This window comes from Mirounga angustirostris, unplaced genomic scaffold, assembly GCF_029215605.1.
Source record: "Mirounga angustirostris isolate CCGP_5_RB_7025 unplaced genomic scaffold, mMirAng1.0.hap1 SCAF_3, whole genome shotgun sequence".
Classification (NCBI taxonomy): Eukaryota; Metazoa; Chordata; class Mammalia; order Carnivora; family Phocidae; genus Mirounga; species Mirounga angustirostris.
Genome location: NW_026991711.1, coordinates 102,411,299 through 102,434,475, shown reverse-complemented (window position 1 = coordinate 102,434,475; position 23,177 = coordinate 102,411,299). Strand labels below are relative to the sequence as shown.

Here is a 23,177-nt window from a genome sequence, read left to right as displayed (position 1 = left end):
AATTTCAAATTATTCTCTGGTACATAAATAAAATACTGATAGCATATATAACTACCAAAGGCTAAGGATGTACTACATTAATTCTAATATCATTCCAAAACTACCGATTTTCCATCCTATAAATAACCAACTACTTGAAACAAAAACAGTAAAGAATATTGTTTTATTCTAATTTATTTTTCTCTGAGCGGGGTAGAGTGAGAAATGTGTCAGGCTAGTAAAATCCTTGTAATTATTTATAAATTTGTATTACATTTCTTATAGATATACTTGAATATAATTACACTTCTATGTGAGAAACACCCAAGAACCAAACCCTCACTTAATTAGGCTATATGTCCAGTAGGGTGAACTTTTCTAGAACTTAGGTAATATCTTGTTCACACCTGCAGCCCAAACATCCCAAGCCGGCCCATTATAGGTTAATAATTAATGATTACTGAATGAATCAGTTTATCAGTATATACTGCTTTATGGCTAAGCGGGTAAACTGGTTTTAATTAAAGCAAGTTAAAGTAAAATATTCTAGAGCTCTACCTATCGTAAGTATATGTGTATATACACATTTTTTTTTCTTTCCTGCTTTCCTTATTTAGCACTCTTCTTCAATCTCTACTTTCCATAAGGTTCTCAGCTTATGAGGGTGGCTTCCGTTATTACATTCTAAAAACAGACATTTTAATAATTCACTACATACTAATTTGCAGCACATGATGTTCCACAGCAGGGGGATGCTTTATAAATAATGTTAGCTTTCAAAGACAGATTGTCACATATAGAGTAATGTTGTCTCTAGAACAAACTTCAAAGCTTTTTTCAAGAGAAAAAAAACGATAAAGGCAATGAAATCAGCAATACTGCACTTAGAATGAATTACAAACATTTCAAATTTAAAACACTTGAAACACACTGTTAAGTAAGTTTAATTTCTGAATATATTTTCTTTTCCACATATATTCATTAAGTAAAATATACTCTAAATTATCTCACCTGGAGGTTGCTGAGGCCAAAAATACTGCTGCCAATCCTGAAGTACATACGTAAAGCGAATAGCAATACTAACTGGAGGCAAAGGAGTTAAAGGACATCCCTAGGAAATAAATGCAAAGACAATATCGTATAGCTTTAAAAAAAAGTGTTTTAAAAACAATGCCAGAGAGCAAATTACATGAACATGAAGCTGTTTAAACTACTAACTGGAGGGGCACCTAGGTGGGTGAATGGTTAAGCCTCCAACTCTTGATTTCAGCTCAGGTCATGATCTCAGGATCCTGAGACTGAACCCCTTGTGTTGGGCCCCACATCTGGCCCATGTCAGATCTCTGGGTTCCCTGCTTGGCATGGGGGCTGCCTGTCCCTCTCCCTCTCCCACTGCCCCTCCCCCAGCTCGTGCTCACTCGCACTCTCACTCTCTCTAAAATAAATAAATCTTTTAAAAACAAACAAATAAATAAATAAACTGCTACCTGGAAACAAACTAAATGCTCCTTCAAAATATTTTTAACAATTTTAATTATACAAATATAATTTCTTACTATTCTGTTCAGCCATAATGAATGTGAAAAAATCTGATTCATTTTTTAAATAAGTGAAACTATTATAAAGTGTAAGACTAGGATTGAGGAGACAATGTCTTTTCTTTCTTTCAAATCAAAATAAACTCAAATTAAAGCCAGTCTTGAATAATTTAACCATAATTTTAGACTAAGACAAATGGTCACTCATGCAAAATATACTAATGAATCAGTTAACATAAAATTTAGATTCATCTTTGCATTCATTAAAAATCATGAAAATAAATATCACCTAAACATCCTATGATCTCAGATTGCCTTAATAATGGTTAACCTACATTAATGTGGAGTAGGACTTAAATATACAAGGATTCACCTATGGAACATGTGGAACTATAATTTCAAGAGTATCCTGCATATCTAACCAGTTACCAGGTGTTGCTGATACTACTGATCAGGAGGAATAAAAGACATTTAGCTCAGTAGCAGCATCTATAAATGTCACTAGTAGCTTTAACCAAATACAAACTCAATCTAAAGTCACAATACAAGGTGGCCCAAAAGAAAGATAATTCAGTTTTGGGCTGCTGTGTCTTAGACGAGCAAGGTAAGATTCTGGCTGGTTAGGAATAATAGACTTCTCAGTCAAGTGCAGATATTAAGTGAGTGTTCACCCATAATAAGATACAAATAGTCTAAAAACCATAACAAAGTTGCTTTGACACATAACCTCTGCTCCAGTTAGATAGCAACATAGATAAATATAGAAGAGATAACCAGAAAGGAATAGCTAGGATCAAACATGACATAAATATATCTTTTGGGGCCCTAGAAAAGGTACACAAAACCCCAAGTTTTAAGTGGGGCTTAAGGCACATGCCTGCTGAGTTCCAGGTGTGGAAAAAGGCAGTGACAGCCTAGGATTACAGACTGCATTAAGTGGAACTGGAAGTTCAACTCTGCCCAGAGTGAGTGCACTGTAATACTCTGCTTAAGGCAGACACTGGGACAGGGCACACCTACTTGGTACAGTAGCTTTGTTGGAAGTTAGGGGCTGGGGAGAGTCACTGAGTGAGGGGGGAAAAAACACTCTCATAATCTAAGCAAGCAATCCAGTAATTCCAAGACCAGATAATCAATATCCCCAATATCACCACAGAGCAAGAGGCTCCAAACACCATTTTAAAACCCAACTCTGAAATTTTCTACAGGTGGGGAGCAACCACAAGATTACAGAGCCAAAGGGGAGGATGGGAGAGAAAGTTAAAAATTTTAGATACAACATTCATTCTAAATGAGCCTGCAAACAAAATTTCCACAAAACATGAAGAAATGTAGTTCTAAAAGAGATAAATATCCAAACCAACATTCAAGAATATAAAACCATGATATATAAAGAGCATGTGAAAGAAGAATGTCTAAATGAAAAAAGACTAGAGTACGAATTTTCATATATTTAGAGGATTATGGCAGAATTTAAATTTAAATTTTATGTACCCCAAAGGGCAAAACTGATCCCCCACCCCTGCCAGAAGGAAAGCCTTTTCTAATAAATTAGATCTACGCAAAAACGAAATAAACTTCCAGTGAAGGGTGAGTGCTCTGGAACATTGCAAGCAGGTGTTAAAGAGTAATTTTTATAAAGATAGCTTTAGGGGTGCCTGGGTGCCTCAGTCGTTAAGCATCTGCCTTCAGCTCAGGTCATGATTCCAGGGTCCTGGGATGGAGCCCCGCATCAGGCTTGCCGCTCAGTAGGGTGCCTGCTTCTCCCTCTGCCCCTCTTCCTGCTCATATGCTCCCTCTCTCTCAGATAAATAAAATCTTTTAAATAAATAAATAAATAAATAAATAAGCAAGCAAGCAAGCAAGCAAGCACATAAGCATCTCCTTGAAACTGAATGGAGAGAAAAACAGATGATGGGCAAGGATGGCCAGGACAGAACAACATTGGGCTGCTCTGCGGGAAGCCTGCTTCTCCCTCTCCCACTCCTCCTGCTTGTGTTCCCTCTCTGTGTCTCTCTCTGTCAAATAAATAAATAAAATCTTTAAAAAAAAAAGTAAAATAAAGATAGCTTTAGAGAGAGATTACAGAAGAGTCACATACTGGGTAGTTTTAGCTATGTAAAACCCCTAAAGTACCCAAACAACTCTCAATTATTTTAAGTTTAACTCTTATCAAATCAATTTTGAGGGGCGCCTGGCTTGCTCAGTTGGTAGAGAACACGACTCTTGATTTCAGGGTCGTGAGTTCAAGCTCCACATAGAGCATGGAGCCTACTTTTAAAAAAATCAATTTTGAGAGGTGTTTCATATCTAGGTGAGTGAGTTTTGTGAAAGTTCTGCCAGATAATGTGATGAACTGATTAAGAACACTTTTTCTAAAAGTACAACTAGCAAACTGTCATAATCTAAATTAGGCTCCACAGATCAAGGTGGTCCCTAGTTTCAATAAAGAGAAGTTCAGCTACGTAAGGGACATAAAAGATCCATGAAAATAATGTTCACTAATGTTTTTGAAGAAGGAATAAAGTATTAATACTTGCATCTGACCAGAAACCTGATCTGACCAGAAACCTGATCTAAAAATACATAATTGAAAACTTCTGGTGAGAGAGCAAAGGGAAACAAATGGGACAGAAATATATACATACTTACCTTTTTCAGATATTTCTCAAAACACCACATGTAGAATGAAGCAGTACTTAAAGCTTTCAAAATTTTTGAAAAAAAATTACATACATACACGGAACTCTCTAAAATATATGCTTCTATGATCTTTTGGTGGCGATAAACACAAGAAACTGCTAACAGTAGTTATTTTGAGGAGCAAGATTAAGAGATGAAAGGAAGCTTTTACTTTATTTAAATTTCTTAACATGGTGACATGCATTACTTTTTTTTAAAAAATGTCAAATGGACTTATCTGGGTGGTAATAATCCTACCCTACACTATTTAGGGCCTCAACATTGAAAACATTTTTATGAAATTAAGTTCTAATCCTAAATAGCTACCATACCTACTAAAAGAGAAATTTCAGCATTTTCCTCATTATTTTTTCCTTTTTAAAATTTCCCAACCATCAGAAAGACTGCAAAACTAGTATAATTAACAAGCAGCCACTGAAACACACTCATCTGGGGAGGTTGGCAATAGCTGACCCCTGAACATGGGTCTGAACTATGCAGGTCCACTTATAGATGAGCTTTTTACAATACAGTACTATAAATGTGTTTTGTCTTCCTTACAATTTTCTTAGTAACACCTTCTTTTCTCCAGCTTACTTTATTGTAAGAATATGATATACAGTACATATAACACCACAAAATATGGGTTAATCAAGTGTTTATGTTACTGGTGTGGCTTCCAGTCAACAGCAGGCTAATGATAATCAAGTTTTGGGGGAGTCAAAAGTTATAAGTGCATTTTTGACTATGCACAGGGGAGATGGGATGTCAGGATCCCAAGCCCCGTACTGTTCAAGGGCCAACTGTTTTACTATTAGAGGAGAAAGAGTAGAAGGAGATAACGCAGTAAATAAATGTTAACAAACTGAACAAAATTAGTTTAATTAGTTGTTCTTTAGCATTAGTACACTAAAAATCTAACTGGATACGGTTTCTTTGAACATACACAGTAATTTATATAGTCAATTATATCTTTCTTCCACTAATTACATTATCAATATTATAGAGAAATGTTTCTACATACTCAATAAAATTACCAAACTGCTACTTTCATCTGGATCCCAGATAAGACTGACAGTATCAATACAAACTCACAATCTTTGATTTGAAGATATCCAGCAGACCTGATAAATGAGTGTACTGATTTGGCACTTTCCGAAGATGAACCATTTCAAAATCAGTTCGGACACCATGACCCTGACATTCTCCCACATACATTCTTCGCCATTTGTGATGAATTTGCACAAAGAGTGGCACCTGGCTGTAGGACACAATTAAATAGGAATAGATTTTAAGTTCATTAAACACTAATTCCTAAATCTAAAAACTTCCCCATTATTTTAATCTCAAATATTTAAAAACACTAAGCAAGGATCATTTATCAGGCTTATATTTATGAGAGACACAGTTAGTTTCTTTTCTCCGTACACTAATAAGCTGAAGAAACGATCATCTAGTGGAATTTTATATTCAGAAAATTGTTTTAAAATAGCTGAAAGTAAAAAAAAAAAAAGGCACAATGAAAATTTTCTTGAATAAAAATGATCATATTAAGATAGGGACTGAAGGACTCCATAAAAATCTGCTTTTTGCTCCTTTTCCTGCTTCTACTCTTGCTAGGACCTGCACCCCCACTTTACACATGCCTCAGTAGTTTATGTCCTCCTTGTAAGAGACAAGGAGTTAATGATTTCTCTAGAAAAGACAACATTTAAGGAAGGACCAGGTGAGAATAACCAGACAAAGCTATCATATGTGCATTCCAGACCACCAGCACTAGACATAACCATGTCAAGATACCCAGGCTCCAAGGAATAACACATGGGCCCTCACCTTTGATCTAACCAGTTCCTGGATGCGTGAGAGGACACATACACCAGACCATGATCCTCAACAAAAACTCTCAGGCCCGAAGCAAAAATGAGACTTCCTCCTTTCCTGAGTCTCTCAGATACTCTGTACCTGCCACTCTCTCTATGCCTTTAATAAATACTGCTTTCATCTCTTGCTGGCTCACATTTGATTTCTATCCTGCATGCATCCAGGGACCCCTTTGGTTGGTCCTGAGGGACCCTCTCTGGGTCCAGATCAGGCCTGCTGACATCAGTACCATATTAGCCTTTTAAAGGCAAAATAAAATTTGATTCACAGGTATGAAACAATACAAATCAAAACAACATTAGTGGTGAAATATTTTTTACTTTATCATTTGAAGATAGAACCAATCCTTATTATTCACAGATTTGCATGTTTGCAAATAAGCCTACTCCCTAAAATTTATTTGTAACCCCCAAATCAATACTCAGCATTTTCAGTCATTTGTGGACATACATAGAGCAGCAAAAAGTTTGAGTCATCTGACTTGGGTAATCTCAGTTGAGGTCGAACAATTCAACGATCTGTTTTTAAGTTTGAAAATTAGATTTTGTAACAAAATTTAAATAAACTAAACATTTGAAAGCAAAACACAAAAAGAGTACAATTTACTCATTTCAAATATTCATTGCATAGTTCAGTAAATTTCCCTTTAGAAATGCACTCACTAAAGGTTTTGAGTTTGTCCTTCTATATGATATTCCAATATAATAATGCATAAGTAGGAATCCTAAGAATTTTTTTTAAATCTAACTTAGAAACCATTTTCCTTCATTAATTATAATTAAAAATAGTTTTTAATTCAATGTCTAGGTTTTTCAAAATGTTCACCTACCAGCCAGTGTTTCCCAAAGCAATAGACACAGAACTCAGAAGAAGATTGCACTTAGATTCACTGAGAACTGCATCATGGTTTGCAGCAGGGGCAATCACCACAAACTCCCGCAGTCCATACCTTTAAAAAAAGAACCACTGCCATTAAACAGGGAAAACTTCAGAATACAAAACCATTATTTGAAAAAATCTCCCTGCATTTTAGCAAGTCATGTCTGAGATATAGGTGTTTCTCTTTTTTCTCAGTGGCAACTGAACTGACAATAACATGAATTTCCTTCATTTAGTAAAACACTTCCATTATTCACCTAATTCCTCTCAATTCTTGACAAATTAAAAGCAATTTGCTGAAATCACAAAAGAAAAGCATTAACAGTTTTGCCTTAAAAGTTAAGTTTCCAAGACTGAAATCTTGCTTTTAATTGATAACATTAAGTCCAATGATGTGGAAAGATAGAGTTTGACAGATTCCCTAAATGGAAGGAAAATAATTATCATCCATCATGTATTTGTGCTGTCTAAATGTGAAAATGTGGTTTACTCAACTAAGGAATTATTATACTGTTGTTGTTGTTGTTGTTTTAAGAGAAAGAGAGAGGGTGGGAGAGCAGCAGAGAGAGGGGGAGAGAGAGAATCTTAAGCAGCACCCCCAGCACAGAGCCTGAAGCGGGGCTCTCTCTCACAACCTCGAGATCATGACCTGAGCCCAAATCAAGGGTCAGATCCTTAACTGACTGAGCCATGCTGGTGCTCCAATGAATTCTTATATTCTTTTACACAATAACACATCAGATAGGAGTCACAAAATTATCAGAGAATGGCTTACTCTTGCTACAGTATCTTACAAAAATGAAAACTTCTCATTTAGTTGTCAAGTCCTTTAAATAACACAAATTTGTGGCCAAACTTTACAAAAATATAAGATCAAGTTAGTGATTTTGCCTATTGAAAATTCCTGTTCTAGTCACTCCTAAATGTATTTTTGTTTAATATTTTTAAAATTAATTATGAAAGGCATTACCCATTTGCCTAATTTATTTTAATGCTGATATGTAGAGTTGTGAAGGCTTATTTTTATGAACATTCTCAAGAAATCCCAGTGATAAAGATCAAAAAATAAAAACAGTCCAACCTATAATCTGTTTATTGTTTAGATGACAAAAATTTAGTTCATCTTCTCACTTTGCCTCTATCCTCCTACCCCTGAAATCAAAAATTAGTTATACAGAAATGGCATTGAATACTGGAAAGAATCCAGAGCTATGAATTTTACGCTCTAAAGGTTTTAAAAATACACTTTTCTCTTTTTTAATGTCCTTGGAAGAAAGAAAACAAAACAAGTGAACATTTTTCCCCATGCCATCACCCACACTAGAGTGAAACCACAGTCAACAGTTCTTGGTTATTCTGGGGCGCCTAGGTAGCTCAGTTGGTTAAGCGACTGCCTTCGGCTCAGGTCATGACCCTGGAGTCCCGGGAGAGAGTCCCGCATGGGGCTCCCTGCTCGGCAGGGAGTCTGCTTCTCCCTCTGACCCTCCCCCCCCAATGCTCTCTCTCTATCTCATTCTCTCTCTCAAATAAATAAATAAAATCTTAATTTAAAAAAAAAAACAACAGTTCTTGGTTATTCTTCCAGAAATAATCTATCCATGTACTCATCCTACCCTCAAATAAGATTATAATATTTATGCTTTCTGTAACTCCTTTTCAAAGGGTAATCCCCTACCAATCAGTACTCTGTCTCCAGTTTTATTCCATTCTAACACTGCTACTATTTCTACAAATATAACTATAGGATAAAATCCTATTAAGTTGACGGATAAAAGAACATCTGTATCTGTTATAGCTGCTGCCAAACTATCTTCTCCCTCTCCACACACACACAAACTGTGCCAGTGTATACTCCCAATAACAACAAATAGCCAAACCAAACTGCGTTCTGTATATATGCAATAAAATTAATTGTGTTCTCTATGTCTTTATTTCCTCTAACTGGAATATTTTCCCTCATTCTATCAGTATCTGACTGATACATTCTTTGAAGATTTACCTCAAATACTACCCCACCACTCTGGTTAAAATATGCTATCTTCTCTGAATTCTACTGTATTTTTCCAGGTACTATTATTATCTTTGAAGGATCAATATATATCACTGATTTACTATCTGTATTAGACCTATTTGAGGCCTGAGACGATGCCTTCAACTAAGCAAACATTAAGTGGAGGCCTTAAAAAATGAGAAAAATCAACAACAAAAAACAAGCAACCTGATTAAAAAGTGAACAAAGAACGTGAATAGACATTAGTCCAAAAAACATATACAATAGGAAAATAAGCACATGAAAAGATGTGGTCAACATCACTAATTAGGAAATGTAAATCAAACCCACAGTGAAATAGGACTTCACACCCACTACGATGGCTACTGTAACAAGCAAAATAAAACACATAACAAACGTTGGCAAGGATATGCGGAAGTGAGAACCACTGAGCATGAATGGTGCGAATTTAAAATAGTACAGCCACTATGGAAAAACAGTACCGTGATTCATCAAAAACTGAAACACAGAATGACCAGCAGTTTCAGATCTGGGTATATACCCAGAAAAATTAAAAGCAGGGACACAAAGATACTTGAACATGCGTGCTCACAGCACCTTATCCACACAGCCAAAAGGTAGAAACCCAAATGTCTATCAATAGATGAATGGATACACAAATGTGATATATGCACACAGTGCAATATTATTCAGCATTAAAAGGAAAAGAAATTCTGATACATACTACAACACAGATGAACCTTGAAGACTTAATGCTAAGTGAAATAAGCCAGTAACAAAAGGATGAATACCATATGATTACATTTATATGAGGTACATAGAGTAGTCAAACTTACAGAGACAGAACATAGAATGGTGGTTACAGGGCCTGGCGGATGAAGGATTGAGGAGTTATCATTTAATGGGTACAGAGTTTCAATATGGGATGATGAAAAAGTTCTGGAGATGAATACTGGTGATGGTTGCACAAAAATATGAATGTACTCAACACCAGTGTACACTTAAAAAATGGTTAAAATAGTAAATTTTGTTATCTTTCACAACAAAAAAAAAGTTAAACAAATATATGAGCAAAACTGATACATATTTTAAAGACTAAGAAATATCAACAGCTAAGCATTTTATTCAAAGATGTCCAACCTTATTAGTGATTAGGAAAATAAAATTAAGGGAAGATAATCACTATTTACCAATTAAATTGGCAAAAAATATAAAATACTGGTAAGATACAGTATTTGCAAGAGTTTGGGACATGCCACAGGTGGTGCTATAAACTTTTAAAACATTTTTGGAGAACAAAAAGGCAGGATATATCAGTATTTAAAATTCACAAACTTTGTACTAATTATATTTCTTTTTATCTATTTTACAAAAACATTCATACAAATGCATATCTTGAAGATATTGCGGGTTCAGTTCCAGATCACCACAATAAAGCAAATATCAAAATCAAGCATGTATAAATGATTTTTTTGGTTTCCCAATGCACATAAGTTATTTTTATACTATACTGTAGTCTACTAAATGTGCCAACAGCATCTTGTCAAAAAAAATGTAAATACCTTAAATAAAAAATACTTTGTTACTAATAAGTGCTAACAATCTTCTGAGATTTCAGCAATCACAGATTATAACAATAAATAGAAAAATAATGAAAAAGTTTGAAATACTGCAGGAATTATAAAAATATGACAGAGACCAGAAGTGAATAAATGCTACTAGAAAAACCAACTTGCAGATATACACTTGCTCAACATAGGGTGCTACAAACCTTCAATTTGTAAAAGATCAGTATCTGCAAAATACAATAAAGCAAAGCACAAAAATGAGGTATGCCTTTATGCATAATGATATTCACTGTAAACAGTTTCATTGTGAAAACTAAAAACAACCTAAATATCCTTTAATGGAAAAAAAATGGGTAAATAATTACAGAACCCTCTCATACTACATACTTGTCATTAAAAAAAAAATAAGGTTTTAAAAGAAAGGTTTACTGACATAAAGGTAATCATGAAATGCTAACAAATGTATATCAGAAGACACATAGTAAAATCTAATTTATGAAAAAAAGTCACAAATCAAAAGCACGAAAATACATAAACATATAACTAACATAATCTTAAAAAATCCAGATGGACATATCCCATATTTCCCATGATTTCCTGCTTGGCTGTCCAAAATTAATAAGTATGAGATGTTTAAACCCCCTTTTTATATGTGTGTAGAAAGGAAGGGATGGGGAGGAAAGAATAGGAAAAGTGAAGGGGGAGTAGAATGGTACGGTAAGTTTCATTAATAAATCTTTATGTATCCTACAATATCTAGTCTAGTAATTTAAATTTATTAGGTGTTCAACCATATCAACACAAATAAAAATCCCACTATGCCAATTTTTAATAATAGAACTGTTTTATGTTAGGTAATCTGTTAGATTACACTTTGTACATGCTAAATACTAAATTTAAATATAAATGTGCCTTAGCATCACATTCTCCAACTGAGAAAGGTAGGACAATCACTCATTTTTATCTATTTTGTTCTAAGATACATTTTTCTTTCTTGCTCCAATAAAGACTGAAAGCAACAACAGATAACCAATATTTGTACCTGTTGTTTATCTTGCATAGGAAAATCATAAAAACACACACCAACTTTGAATGTTACCATTTTACATCTCCTACACGTAGAGTTTCTTTCTTAATTTAGAAAGAAATATATTCAGGGGCGCCTGGGTGGCTCGATCAGTTAAGCGTCCAACTCTTACTTTTGGCTCAGGTCATGATCTCAGGGTTGTGAAACTGAGACTCATGTGAGGCTCTGCACTGGGTGTGGAGCCTACTTAAGATTCTCTCTCCCTCTCCCTCTGCCCCTCCCCCCTCCAGAAAGAAAGAAAGAATATATTCAGAGCCTCTTTGAATAGTGTAAAGAATATATGCATAAAATACTGGATCACCAAAAACAGTAATGATAAATAAAAAACTTTCTTGGGCATATTTATACCTAGAATGTACAATATACCTGAGAAAATGTAAGTGTTCAATAAGCAATTTCTTTTTTCAATTTCATCCTCCCAGACACCTTTGGATATTGCAAACTGTACCTTTAATTTATAAATCTATTCAGATTAATTCTGGTAAAATCTAGCAATTTTACCCAGTATAGCTCCATCTCCTCCCCTATTCCTTTGTACAATACTGTCATATATATTACATTTACCTACATTATAAACCCAACAGTACAGCGTTATAATTATTGCTTAAGCAATATTAGGGGCTTTTTTAATTAAGAGAATTGCCTTTTGGGCAAGGGAAGCAAGGGCAAAAATGAACTATTGGGACTTAATCAAGATAAAAAGCTTTTGCAAAGCAAAGGAAACAGTTAACAAAACCAAAAGACAACCGACAGAATGGGAGAAGATATTTGCAAATGACATATCAGATAAAGGGCTAGTATCCAAAATCTATAAAGAACTCATCAAACTCAACACCCAAAGAACAAAGAATCCAATCAAGAAATGGGCAGAAGACATGAACAGACATTTTTCCAAAGAAGACATCCAAATGGCCAACAGACACATGAAAAAGTGCTCAATATCGCTCGGCATCAGGGAAATCCAAATCAAAACCTCCATGAGATACCACCTCACACCAGTCAGAATGGCTAAAATGAACAAGTCAGGAAACGACAGATGTTGGTGGGGATGCAGAGAAAGGGGAACCCTCCTACACTGTTGGTGGGAATGCAAACTGGTGCAGCCACTCTGGAAAACTGTATGGAGGTTCCTCAAAAAGTTGAAAATAGAGCTACCATATGATCCAGCAATTGCACTACTGGGTATTTACCCCAAAGATACAAAAGTAGGGATCCGAAGGGGTACGTGCACCCCGATGTTTATAGCAGCAATGTCCACAATAGCCAAACTGTGGAAAGAGCCAAGATGTCCATCGACAGATGAATGGATAAAGAAGATGTGGTATATATACACAATGGAATATTATGCAGCCATCAAAAGGAATGAGATCTTGCCATTTGCAACGACGTGGATGGAACTGGAGGGTATTATGTTGAGTGAAATAAGTCAAACAGAGAAAGACATGTATCATATGATCTCACTGATATGAGGAATTCTTAATCGCAGGAAACAAACTGAGTGTTGTTGGAGTGGGGGTTGGGGTGGGAGGGATGGGGGGACTGGGTGATAGACACTGGGGAGGGTATGTGCTCTGGTAAGCACTGTGAATTGTGCAAGACTGTTGAATCTCAGATCTGTACCTCTGAAACAAATAATGCAATATATGTTAAGGAAAAAAAAAAGAAGAAGAAGAAGGTAGCGGGAGGGGAAGAATGAAGCGGGGGAAATAGGAGGGGTAGACGAACCATGAGAGACGATGGACTCTGAAAAACAAACAGGGTTCTAGAGGGGAGGGGGGTGGGAGGATGGGTTAGCCTGGTGGTGGGTATTGAGGAGGGCACATTCTGCATGGAGCACTGGGTGTTATGCACAAACAATGAATCATGGAACACTTCATCTAAAACTAATGTTGTAATGTATGGGGATTAACATAAGAATAAAAAAATGAAAAAAAAAAAAAAAGAATTGCCTTTTGTATGTAGTAGAGTATTTCCAATGCTCTTCATTCCTCCTATGGATCCAATTATCATCTCTTTCTTTTAATACTGCCTATAAGGTAGGTCTCCAGGCAATGAATTCTCTTTGTTTATGTAATGGTGTTATTTCATCTTTATTTTTTTGAAAGATAGTTGTGCTGGATACAGAATTCTAGGCTGGCAGGTTTTTTTTTCTTTCAACACTCAATATCTCATTGCACTGCCCTCTGGCCTCCAGTGTTTTTGTCAGCAAATAGTATTGTTCTTTTGTACATGACAAATCATTTTTCTCTTGCTGCTTTCAAAATTCTCTTTGCTTTGGGTTTCAGCAAGTTGATGATAATGTGTCTAGATTTGGTTCAGAGTCCTGGGTCCATAAATATTTTTTCATTGAATCTAAGAAGTTTTCAGCCATTATTTCTTTGAGTATTTCCTCCCCCTGCCCTTTCCTTCTCTTCATCTGGGACACCCATTATTACATGTATGCTTTGTACACCTGACACTGAACCACAGATCTACTAAGTGCTGTTCATTTTTCTCTATTCTTTTTTCTTTCTTTCTTTGGATTGGATAATTTCTTTTAATCTTTCAAATCCATCAACTCTTTCATCTGACATTTCAGATCTGCTTTTGAGCTCATCTGGTAAAAGTTTATTTCAGTTATACTTTTAAACTCTAACGTTTCCATCTGGTTCTTCATTATAATTTCTGTGTCTTGAGACTGCCTATTTGACACATTGGTAGCATATTTTTAATTCTCTGAATATACTTCAATTTTTTTAAACATACTTATAACTGTGGCAGGATACAAAATCAATGCACAGAAATCAGATGAATTTCTACACACCAACAATGAGACAGATGAAAGAGAAATTAAGGAGTCGATCCCATTTTACAATTGCACCAAAAAACGTAAGATAGCTAGGAATAAATCTAACCGAAGAGGCAAAGGATCTGTACTCAGAAAACTATAGAATACTCATGAAACAAATTGAGGAAGACACAAAGAAATGGAAAAACATTCCATGCTCATGGATTGGAAGAACAAATACTGTGAAAATGTCTATGCTATCTAGAGCAATCTACACATTCAATGCAATCCCCATCAAAATACCATACACTTTTTTCAAAGAAATGGAACAAATAATCCTAAAATTTGTATGGAAACAGAAAAGACCCCAAATAGCCAGAGGAATGTTGAAAAAGAAAAGCAAAGCTGGTGGCATCACAATTCCGGACTTCAAGCTCTATTACAAAGCTGTCATCATCAAGACAGTATGGCACTGGCACAAAAACAGACACACAGATCAATGGAACAGAATGGAGAACTCAGAAATGGACTCTCAACTCTATGGCCAACTAATCTTCGACAAAGCAGAAAAGAATATCCAGTGGAAAAAAGACAGTCTCTTCAACAAATGGTGTTGGGAAAATTGGACAGCCACATGCAGAAGAATGAAACTGGACCATTTCCTTACACCACGCATAAAACAGACTCAAAATGGATGAAAGACCTAAATGTGAGACAGGAATCCATCAAAATCCTTGAGGAGAACACAGGCTGCAACCTCCTCGACCTCAGCCAAAGCAACTTCTTCCTAGAAACATGCCGAAGGCAAGGGAAGCAAGGGCAAAAATGAACTATTGGGACTTAATCAAGATAAAAAGCTTTTGCACAGCAAAGGAAACAGCCAACAAAACCAAAAGACAACCAACAGAATGGAGAAGATATTCGCAAATGACATATCAGATAAAGGGCTAGTATCCAAAATCTCTAAAGAACTTATTAAACTCAACACCCAAGGAACAAATAATCCAATCAAGAAATGGGCAGAAGACATGAACAGACATTTCTGCAAAGACATCCAAATGGCCAACAGACACATGAAAAAGTGCTCAACATCGCTCGGCATCAGGGAAATCCAAATCAAAATCTCAATGAGACACCACCTCACACCAGTCAGAATGGCTAAAATTAACAAGTCAGGAAACGACAGATGTTGGCGAGAATGTGGAGAAAGGGGAACCCTCCTACACTGTTGGCGGGAATGCAAACTGGTGCAACCACTCTGGAAAACAGTATGGAGGTTCCTCAAAAAGTTGAAAATAGAGCTATCCTACAACCCAGCAATTGCACTACTGGGTATTTATCCCAAAGATACAAATGTAGTAATCCAAAGGGGCACATGCACCCCAATGTTTATAGCAGCAATGTCCACAATAGCCAAATAATGGAAAAAGCCTAGATGTCCATCAACAGATGAATAGATAAAGAAGATGTGGTGTATATATATACAATGGAATATTATGCAGCCATCAAAAAAATGAAATCTTACCATTTGCAATGAGGTGGATGGAACTAAAGGGTATTATGCTAAGTGAAACAAGTCAATCAGAGAAAGACAAGTATTATATGATCTCACTGATATGAGAAATTTGAGAAATAAGGCAGAGGATCATAGGAGAAGGAAGGGAAAAATGAAACAAGACAAAACCAGAGAGGGAGACAAACCATAAGTGACTCTTAATTTCAGGAAACAAACTGAGGGTTGCTGGAGTGGAGGGGGTTGGGAGGGATGGGGTGGCTGGGTGATGGACATTGGGGAGGGTATGGACATTGGGGAGGGTATGTGCTATGGTGAGCGCTGTGAATTGTGTAAGACTGATGAATCACAGACCTGTACCCCTGAAACAAATAATACATTATATGTTAATAAAAAAAAAAAAGAAAACTACATTTAGATAATAAAAACCAACTTTAACTTTTCTGAGGGTTCTTTGCTTATATTTAGTAACTTGTCCAGATTTAAACTGTACAATCTGTCTTTCCCAAGACATTCAACTACTGAAGTCTTTATTCAACCATTTTATTCTTCTTAGCTGGCTTCCTAGGGGCTACCCACTGTCAATACAGCGTTGTGATAAGCCAGTAATTGGGGTAAAAAATATGCTCAAACACCTGAGCCCATGAGACCTGCTGACTGATCTGCTGGGAGGGGGTGCGGGTGCATTTAAAGTTGCAACCAGTTCTGAAGTTTGGGCTCTCTTACATCTTCCCTGCACACATGTAGTTTCCCTACGATACAGGGATGCGTAAAAAGTGTATACAACTCTTCTACGGCTCTCATACATATATTATGTCCCTATTAAATTTCTGACTAACCACCAATTGCCTTGAACTAGAACTACAATCTTGGCCTAGTTCAGATACAACTTTTCCTTATCCATTCTCAACCAAGTCTACTACTCTTAGATGGCAGAGCTACAGGTTTTTGCCCTCCACTCACATCAAGTCTGCTCATCTGCCAACAGAACTGGTGGTTTTCATGACCACCCTAGACTGGAAAGCCACAGTTCTCACCAACATAGATTGGGGAGGGGAGGGGCAGTAGTAACAGTTACAGGCAAAATGGCCAGAGAATCCATCTATCTTAAATGAAACACCAGTAATTTTTCAAAAATCAATGTTTCGTGGGGCGCCTGGGTGGCTCAGTCGTTAAGCGTCTGCCTTCGGCTCAGGTCATGATCCCAGGGTCCTGGAATCGAGCCCTGCATCGGGCTCCCTGCTCAGCGGGAAGCCTGCTTCTCCCTCTCCCACTCCCCCTGCTTGTATTCCCTCTCTCGCTGTCAGATAAATAAATAAAATCTTTTTAAAAAAAAAATAAATAAATAAAATAAATGCTTCTTAATTTGTTGTCTGCTTTTGGGTAATTTCCAGTACCCTAAAATTGTTGTTTTGCAATTTTTTCCAGTTTCATACCTTTTTTTTTTTTTTTTGCAGAGGAGGAACTGCCAACTGTGTTATGTCACCAACACTAGAAGTCTTCTGAACATTTCTGCTTTTGAAAGAGTAAGAACATCTTACAGGTCCTTAGAGCTATTCTAAAATACTATTCTCTCAAAACTATCAGGTCCTTTTGCACATATCTCTTTCTACGGCTATTTAAAAAATGCATTAAAATCACAAAAATATATATTTTAAAAGCCATCATAATTATTCAACTACACAATTCACAGGATTGTGGGCCATTTCTTTATGTTGTTCCTGCTATTCCCTTAAAGTGTGGTTGAGCAGACTAGGCTGAACAAAGGCAAAACCACAGAGACAAAAATCATGAATTAAATCCAGCTGTACTTTCAGTGTATTTTTCCAATCTCTGTAGAGCCTCCCTCCCAGGCATATAGCATTTATGCCCTTATTTTTTGTGTTGTTTTCATACTGCTGCTGTAACAAATTACCACAAAATTGGTAGCTTAAAACAAATTTATTATCTTACAGTGCTATAGGTCAGAAGTCTAACAAAAGTCTTACCATGCTAAAATCAACTTGTCAGCAAGGTTGTGCTCCTTTTGGAAGTTTCACAAGTGGGAATTCATTCCTTCCCTTTCCCAGTTTCTAGAGGCTCCCCTCATTCCTTAGTTCCTGGCTACCTTCTTCAAATTCAACAATAGCAGGCCAAGTTCTCATATTACACCACTCAGACACTGACTCTCTTCTGCCTTTTCTCCACTTTAAAAAATTCTTACGGAGTGCCTGGCTGGCTCAGTCAATTGAGCATCCAACTCTTGAGTCAGATTCTTGATTTTGGCTCAGGTCTTGAGCTCAGAGTCATGCGAGCCCCGTGTTGGGCCCCACACTGGGGGTGGAGCCTGCTTAAGATTCTCTCTCTCCCTCTGCCGCTATGACCCCGCCCAAGCTCCAGCATACACAGTCTCTCTCTAAAACAAAAAAACAAAAAAAGAACTCTTGTGATTACACTGGGCCCACCCAGATAATCCAGGATAAATCTCCCAATCCTAAAGTCAGTTAATTAGCAACCCTATTTCCATCTGCTCCCTTAATCCCTTCTGGCCATGTAACCTAAATTCACAGGTTTTAGGATGTGGGCAGGTTTGGATTGTAGAGAGGTTCATTATCCTGCCTACCATTCATTCTTATCAAAACCTCTGCTCGAGAAAGTCAATTACCATATGGTTTCACTAATTTGTGGAACATAAGGAATAACATGGAGGGCATTAGGAGAAGGAAGGGAAAAATGAAGGGGGGGAAATTGGAAGGGGAGACGAACCATGACAGACTATGGACCCCGAGAAACAAACTGAGGGTTTTAGTGGGGGGAGGGATGGGTTAGCACAGTGATGGGTATTCAGGAGGGCACATATTGCATGGACCAATGAGTGTTATATGCAAACAATGAATCATGGAACACTACATGAAAAACTAATGATGTACTGTATGGTGATAACATAATAAAATAAATAAAAATAAAACCTCTGCTCAGTAAAGATCTCACAAATTTACATTTGGGCATAAATGTCTCCTAGGTTAATGTCTATATCATTTCCAGGGCTACTTATTTTATAAGGAGTAACAATCAAGGGAATAAATCTCTACTTATGGTTTCAGGAATCTGTCATTAGAAGATAAAGGATAGGTATATAAGGAGGTAGAGAGAAGTATCCAACAAATCACATCATTAACATCAATTATCTTGCCTAGACCATAAAAACTGATCATGCCCACATATCTTTTAATGACCAGTTTTATAAAATACCCTTAAAAAAGTTAAACAGGCTTAGAGCTTATCTGGCAGGTGCTTAATATAAAAAGTGAAACTACAAGATTTCAAAACAGATGTAGATAAAAGAACTATCAAAACTGAACATTGCCATAAATGCCAAAATTCTATTTCCTAAAGTTTGGTTTGAAAATATAAGTTTTGTTTTTTTGAAAAATTTTTTTATATATTCATTTGAGAGAGAAAGAAAGAGCAATCAAGAGCACGAGCGGGGGGGAGGATCAGAGGGAGAAGTAGGAGCAGACTCCCTGCTGAGCAGGGAAGCCCAATGGGAGGCTTTATCCCAGGACCCCAGGATCATGACCTGAGCGAAAGGGAACCACTTAACCAACTAAGCCACCTAGGTGCCCCGAAAATATAAGTTAATCATACATTAATTTTATCTCATTCCGACAGGGTCAACCTATGCTAATTATATATGTATGGTATAAATGAATATTTTGCATAATAGTTATCAAATTTTCAATGTCATTGTTTTAGTATTTAATTTTTTAAAAAGTAAATATTTATAGATGAACACTTAAGTGTATGTTATTCTTCAGGTGCTAAGAAGCATGACAAGTAATTTATAACTTTGAAAAATGTAAAATTTAAGTTTGTAACAATTATAATTTTAAAATTCTATTTAAAAAACAAGTATAAACATTATGGGAGCACCTGGGTGGCTCAGTCATTTAAGTGTCTGCCTTCAGCTCAGGTCATGATCCCAGGGTCATGGATCAAGCCTCACATCGGCTGCCTCTCCCTCTCCCACTTGTTTGTGCTCTCTCTCTCTCTCTCTGTCAAATAAATAAATAAAATCTTTAAAAAAAAATTATTAAAAAAAAAAAGAACATTATGAAATCTTCTTAAGATGCTCAGTTCACATTAGCCCAAAATACAGATACCCTCTCATCTTCTGTCATTCTCAACCCTCTGCTGCTATACTCCATGCTTATCAAACTACTTGCATGTTTAAAATTCTTAACTTAAGCATTAACATTGCTACTAATGCTCTTGTTCTGCCTTGAATATCCTTTTACCTAACTTCACCTGGCTTATTCTCACTTGTCTCTCAGGATTGAAGTGAGGTAATGCCTCCTCTGAAAACAATTTCCTGGCTTGGTCTCTATTAAAAAGAGACACCTCCTGTGAGTTTGCATCAAGCCCTGTGCTGTCTTCCATGAGAGCATTTATCAATAGTGCTGCCACTGTTCCCTTATGTAGCCCCCTACTAATCCCAAAGTTTACTGAGCCAGGGATCATATTTTATCCTTGGTATCTCAGTATCTCACTCACAGTAAATGTTTAAAAATTGTTTGCGGGGCGCCTGGGTGGCTCAGTCGTTAAGCGTCTGCCTTCGGCTCAGGTCATGATCCCAGGGTCCTGGGATCGAGCCCCACATCGGGCTCCCCACTCTGTGGGAAGCCTGCTTCTCCCTCTCCAACTCCCCCTGCTTGTGTGCCCTCTCTCGCTGTGTCTCTCTCTGTCAAATAAATAAATAAAATCTTTAAAAAAAATAAAATAAAATAAAATACATAGCTGAACTTCAAAGAAAAAAAAGGAGATAAAAAGGATGACAGAAACAAAGAGGGAACTGAAAGGCAAAAGTAAGCACACAAGGTGACTCTGAAGAAACCCAGGATTTATCAACTCTGGATTATAGGCCCTAATAGTAGGAACTGGGGATTGGGATTTTACAGGATAAGCCTTTTAGCTGCTAAAAGCCTGCTAATGTGACTCACAGAGCAAAATTGACCATGCTCTGATAGATTCAAGAAACTAAGAATTGTAAAAGAAAAGTCTGCTTATGTCTGCAAATACCACGTATTTTAGCCTAGCAGTGATAATGTGAATTATATAACTCTGAGATTGATAAGGTATACCTAGCCCAGGGGAGGTGGTCTCTGGCATGTATCCAGACAAGGCTATGTCCAAAATTATCCCAGCTTCATAGTAATCATAAATAAAGTGAGATCTGGAAACTATAAGTCCTGAGGGACGGGAAACAAAAGCAAAAATGAAACAAAAGCAAAAAGGGACTTCATCAAGTGAAAGATTCTGCACAGTGAAGGAAACAATCAACAAAACTAAAAAGCAACCTTCAGAATGGGAGAAGATATTTGCAAATGACATATGTGATAAAGGGTTAGTATCCAAAATCTATAAAGAACTTATCAAACTCAACACCCAAAAAACAAATAATCTTCTTCTTAAGATAGGTCTGAGAAGGGGCGCCTGGGTGGCTCAGTCGGTTAAGTGTCCGCCTTAGGCTCAAGTCATGATCCCAGGGTCCTGGAGTTGAGCCCCGTATCTGGGTTCCCTGCTCATCAGGGAGCCTGCTTCTCCCTCTGCTGCTCCCCCTGCTTGTGCTCTCTCTCTTGCTGTCTCTCTCTCAAATAAACAAATAAAATCTTAAAAAAAAAAAAACTGACATCCCAATTCCTACATTAAAAAAAAAAGAAAGGAAAGGGCAGAGGACATGAATAGACATTTTTCCAAAGAGGACATACAAATGTCTAACAGACACATGAAAAGATGCTCAACATCACTCATCATCAGAGAAATACAAATCAAAACTACAATGAGGTATCACCTCACACCTGTCCAAATGGCTAAAATTAACAGCACACAAAATAACAGATGTTGGCAAGGATGTGGAGAAAGAAGAACCCACTTACACTGTTGGCAGGCATGCAAACTGATACAGTCACTCTGGAAAGCAGTACGGAGGTTCCTCAAAAAGTTAAAAACAGAACTACACTACAGTCCAGCAACTGCACTACTAGGTATTTACCCAATTCGAAGGGACACATGCATCCAGGTGTTTATAGCAGCATTATCAATAACAATAGCCAAATTATGGACAGAGCCCAAATGTCCACTGATCGATGAATGGATAAAGAAGTTGTAGTATAGGGGCGCCTGGGTGGCTCAGTTGGTTAAGCATCTGCCTTCAGCTCAGGTCAAGTTCCCAGGGTCCTGGGATCAAGTCCTTGCTCAGCAGGGAGCCTGCTTCTCCCTCTCCCTCTGCCTGCCTCTCTCTCTCTCTGTCAAATAAGTAAATATTTTTTTTAAAAGTTGTGGGGTGATACACACACACACACACACACAATGGAAAATTAGCCATAAAAAGGAATGGATCTTGACATTTGCAATGACTTAGATGGAGCTAGAGTGTATTATGCTAAGCAAAGTCAGTCAGAGCTTTAAAGGCAAATACCATATAATTTCACTCACATATGGAATTTAATGCAAGAAAAAGATGAACATGGGGGAGAGGGGAAAAAGAGAGAGGAAAACCAGAGAACAGACTCAACCATAGAGAACAAACTGAGGGTTGCTGGAGGGGAGGTGGGCAAGGGTATAGGTTAAAAGGGTGATGGGTATTAAGGAGGGCACTTGTGATGAGCACTGGGTGCTGTATCTAAGTGATGAATCACTAAGTTCTACTCATGAAACTAGTATTACACTATATATTAACCGACTGGAATTTAAATAAAAACTTGGAGAAAAAAAAAATCTGACAAAACATATACAGGATTTATATGCTGGAAACAGTAAGACACTGATAAAAGAAATCAAAGAAGATGTAACCTGGTGAGACCATGTTCATAAAATGAAAGATTCTGCATAGCAAAGATACCAATTCTCCCTAAACTATCTAGAGATTTAAGGCAATTACCATGAAAATTCCAGCAGGACTTTTTGTAGATATAAATAAAACAATTCTAAAATGTAAATGGAAAAGCAAAGGAGCTAGAAAAGTCAACACAACTGTGAAAAGGAGAAACAGAGTTGGAGGAATCACACCACCTAAATTAAAGACTTATAAAACTATAGGAACCAAGAGCATCTAGACATATACCCACACAAATATGGCCAAGTGATTTTTGACAAAAGCATAAAAGTCAGTCAATGGAGAAAGGAAGCTCTTTTCAACAAATGATACTGGAACAACTGAACATTCATTTGCAAAAAAAGAACCCTGACCCGAAACTCTTATACAAAAAAATTAACTTGAAATAGATAACAGAT

At 36.8% G+C, this 23,177-nt stretch overlaps 1 protein-coding gene across 3 annotated transcripts in view; it reads right to left on the bottom strand.

The window, feature by feature from the left end:
- Positions 1-23,177, bottom strand: part of RAB3GAP1 (RAB3 GTPase activating protein catalytic subunit 1) — a 114,873-nt gene that overhangs the window by 52,306 nt on the left and 39,390 nt on the right. For all 3 annotated transcript variants that reach the window (XR_010410123.1, XM_045868963.2, XM_064586453.1), the window contains exons 6-8: positions 6,910-7,029; positions 5,295-5,460; positions 991-1,090 (exon numbers count right to left, since the gene is read on the bottom strand). Coding sequence is in view for 2 of the 3 variants with exons in the window: in XM_045868963.2 (XP_045724919.1) it covers positions 991-1,090; positions 5,295-5,460; positions 6,910-7,029 (386 nt within the window). In the remaining variant the exon portion in view is untranslated. The remainder of the gene's footprint in view (positions 1-990; positions 1,091-5,294; positions 5,461-6,909; positions 7,030-23,177) is intronic.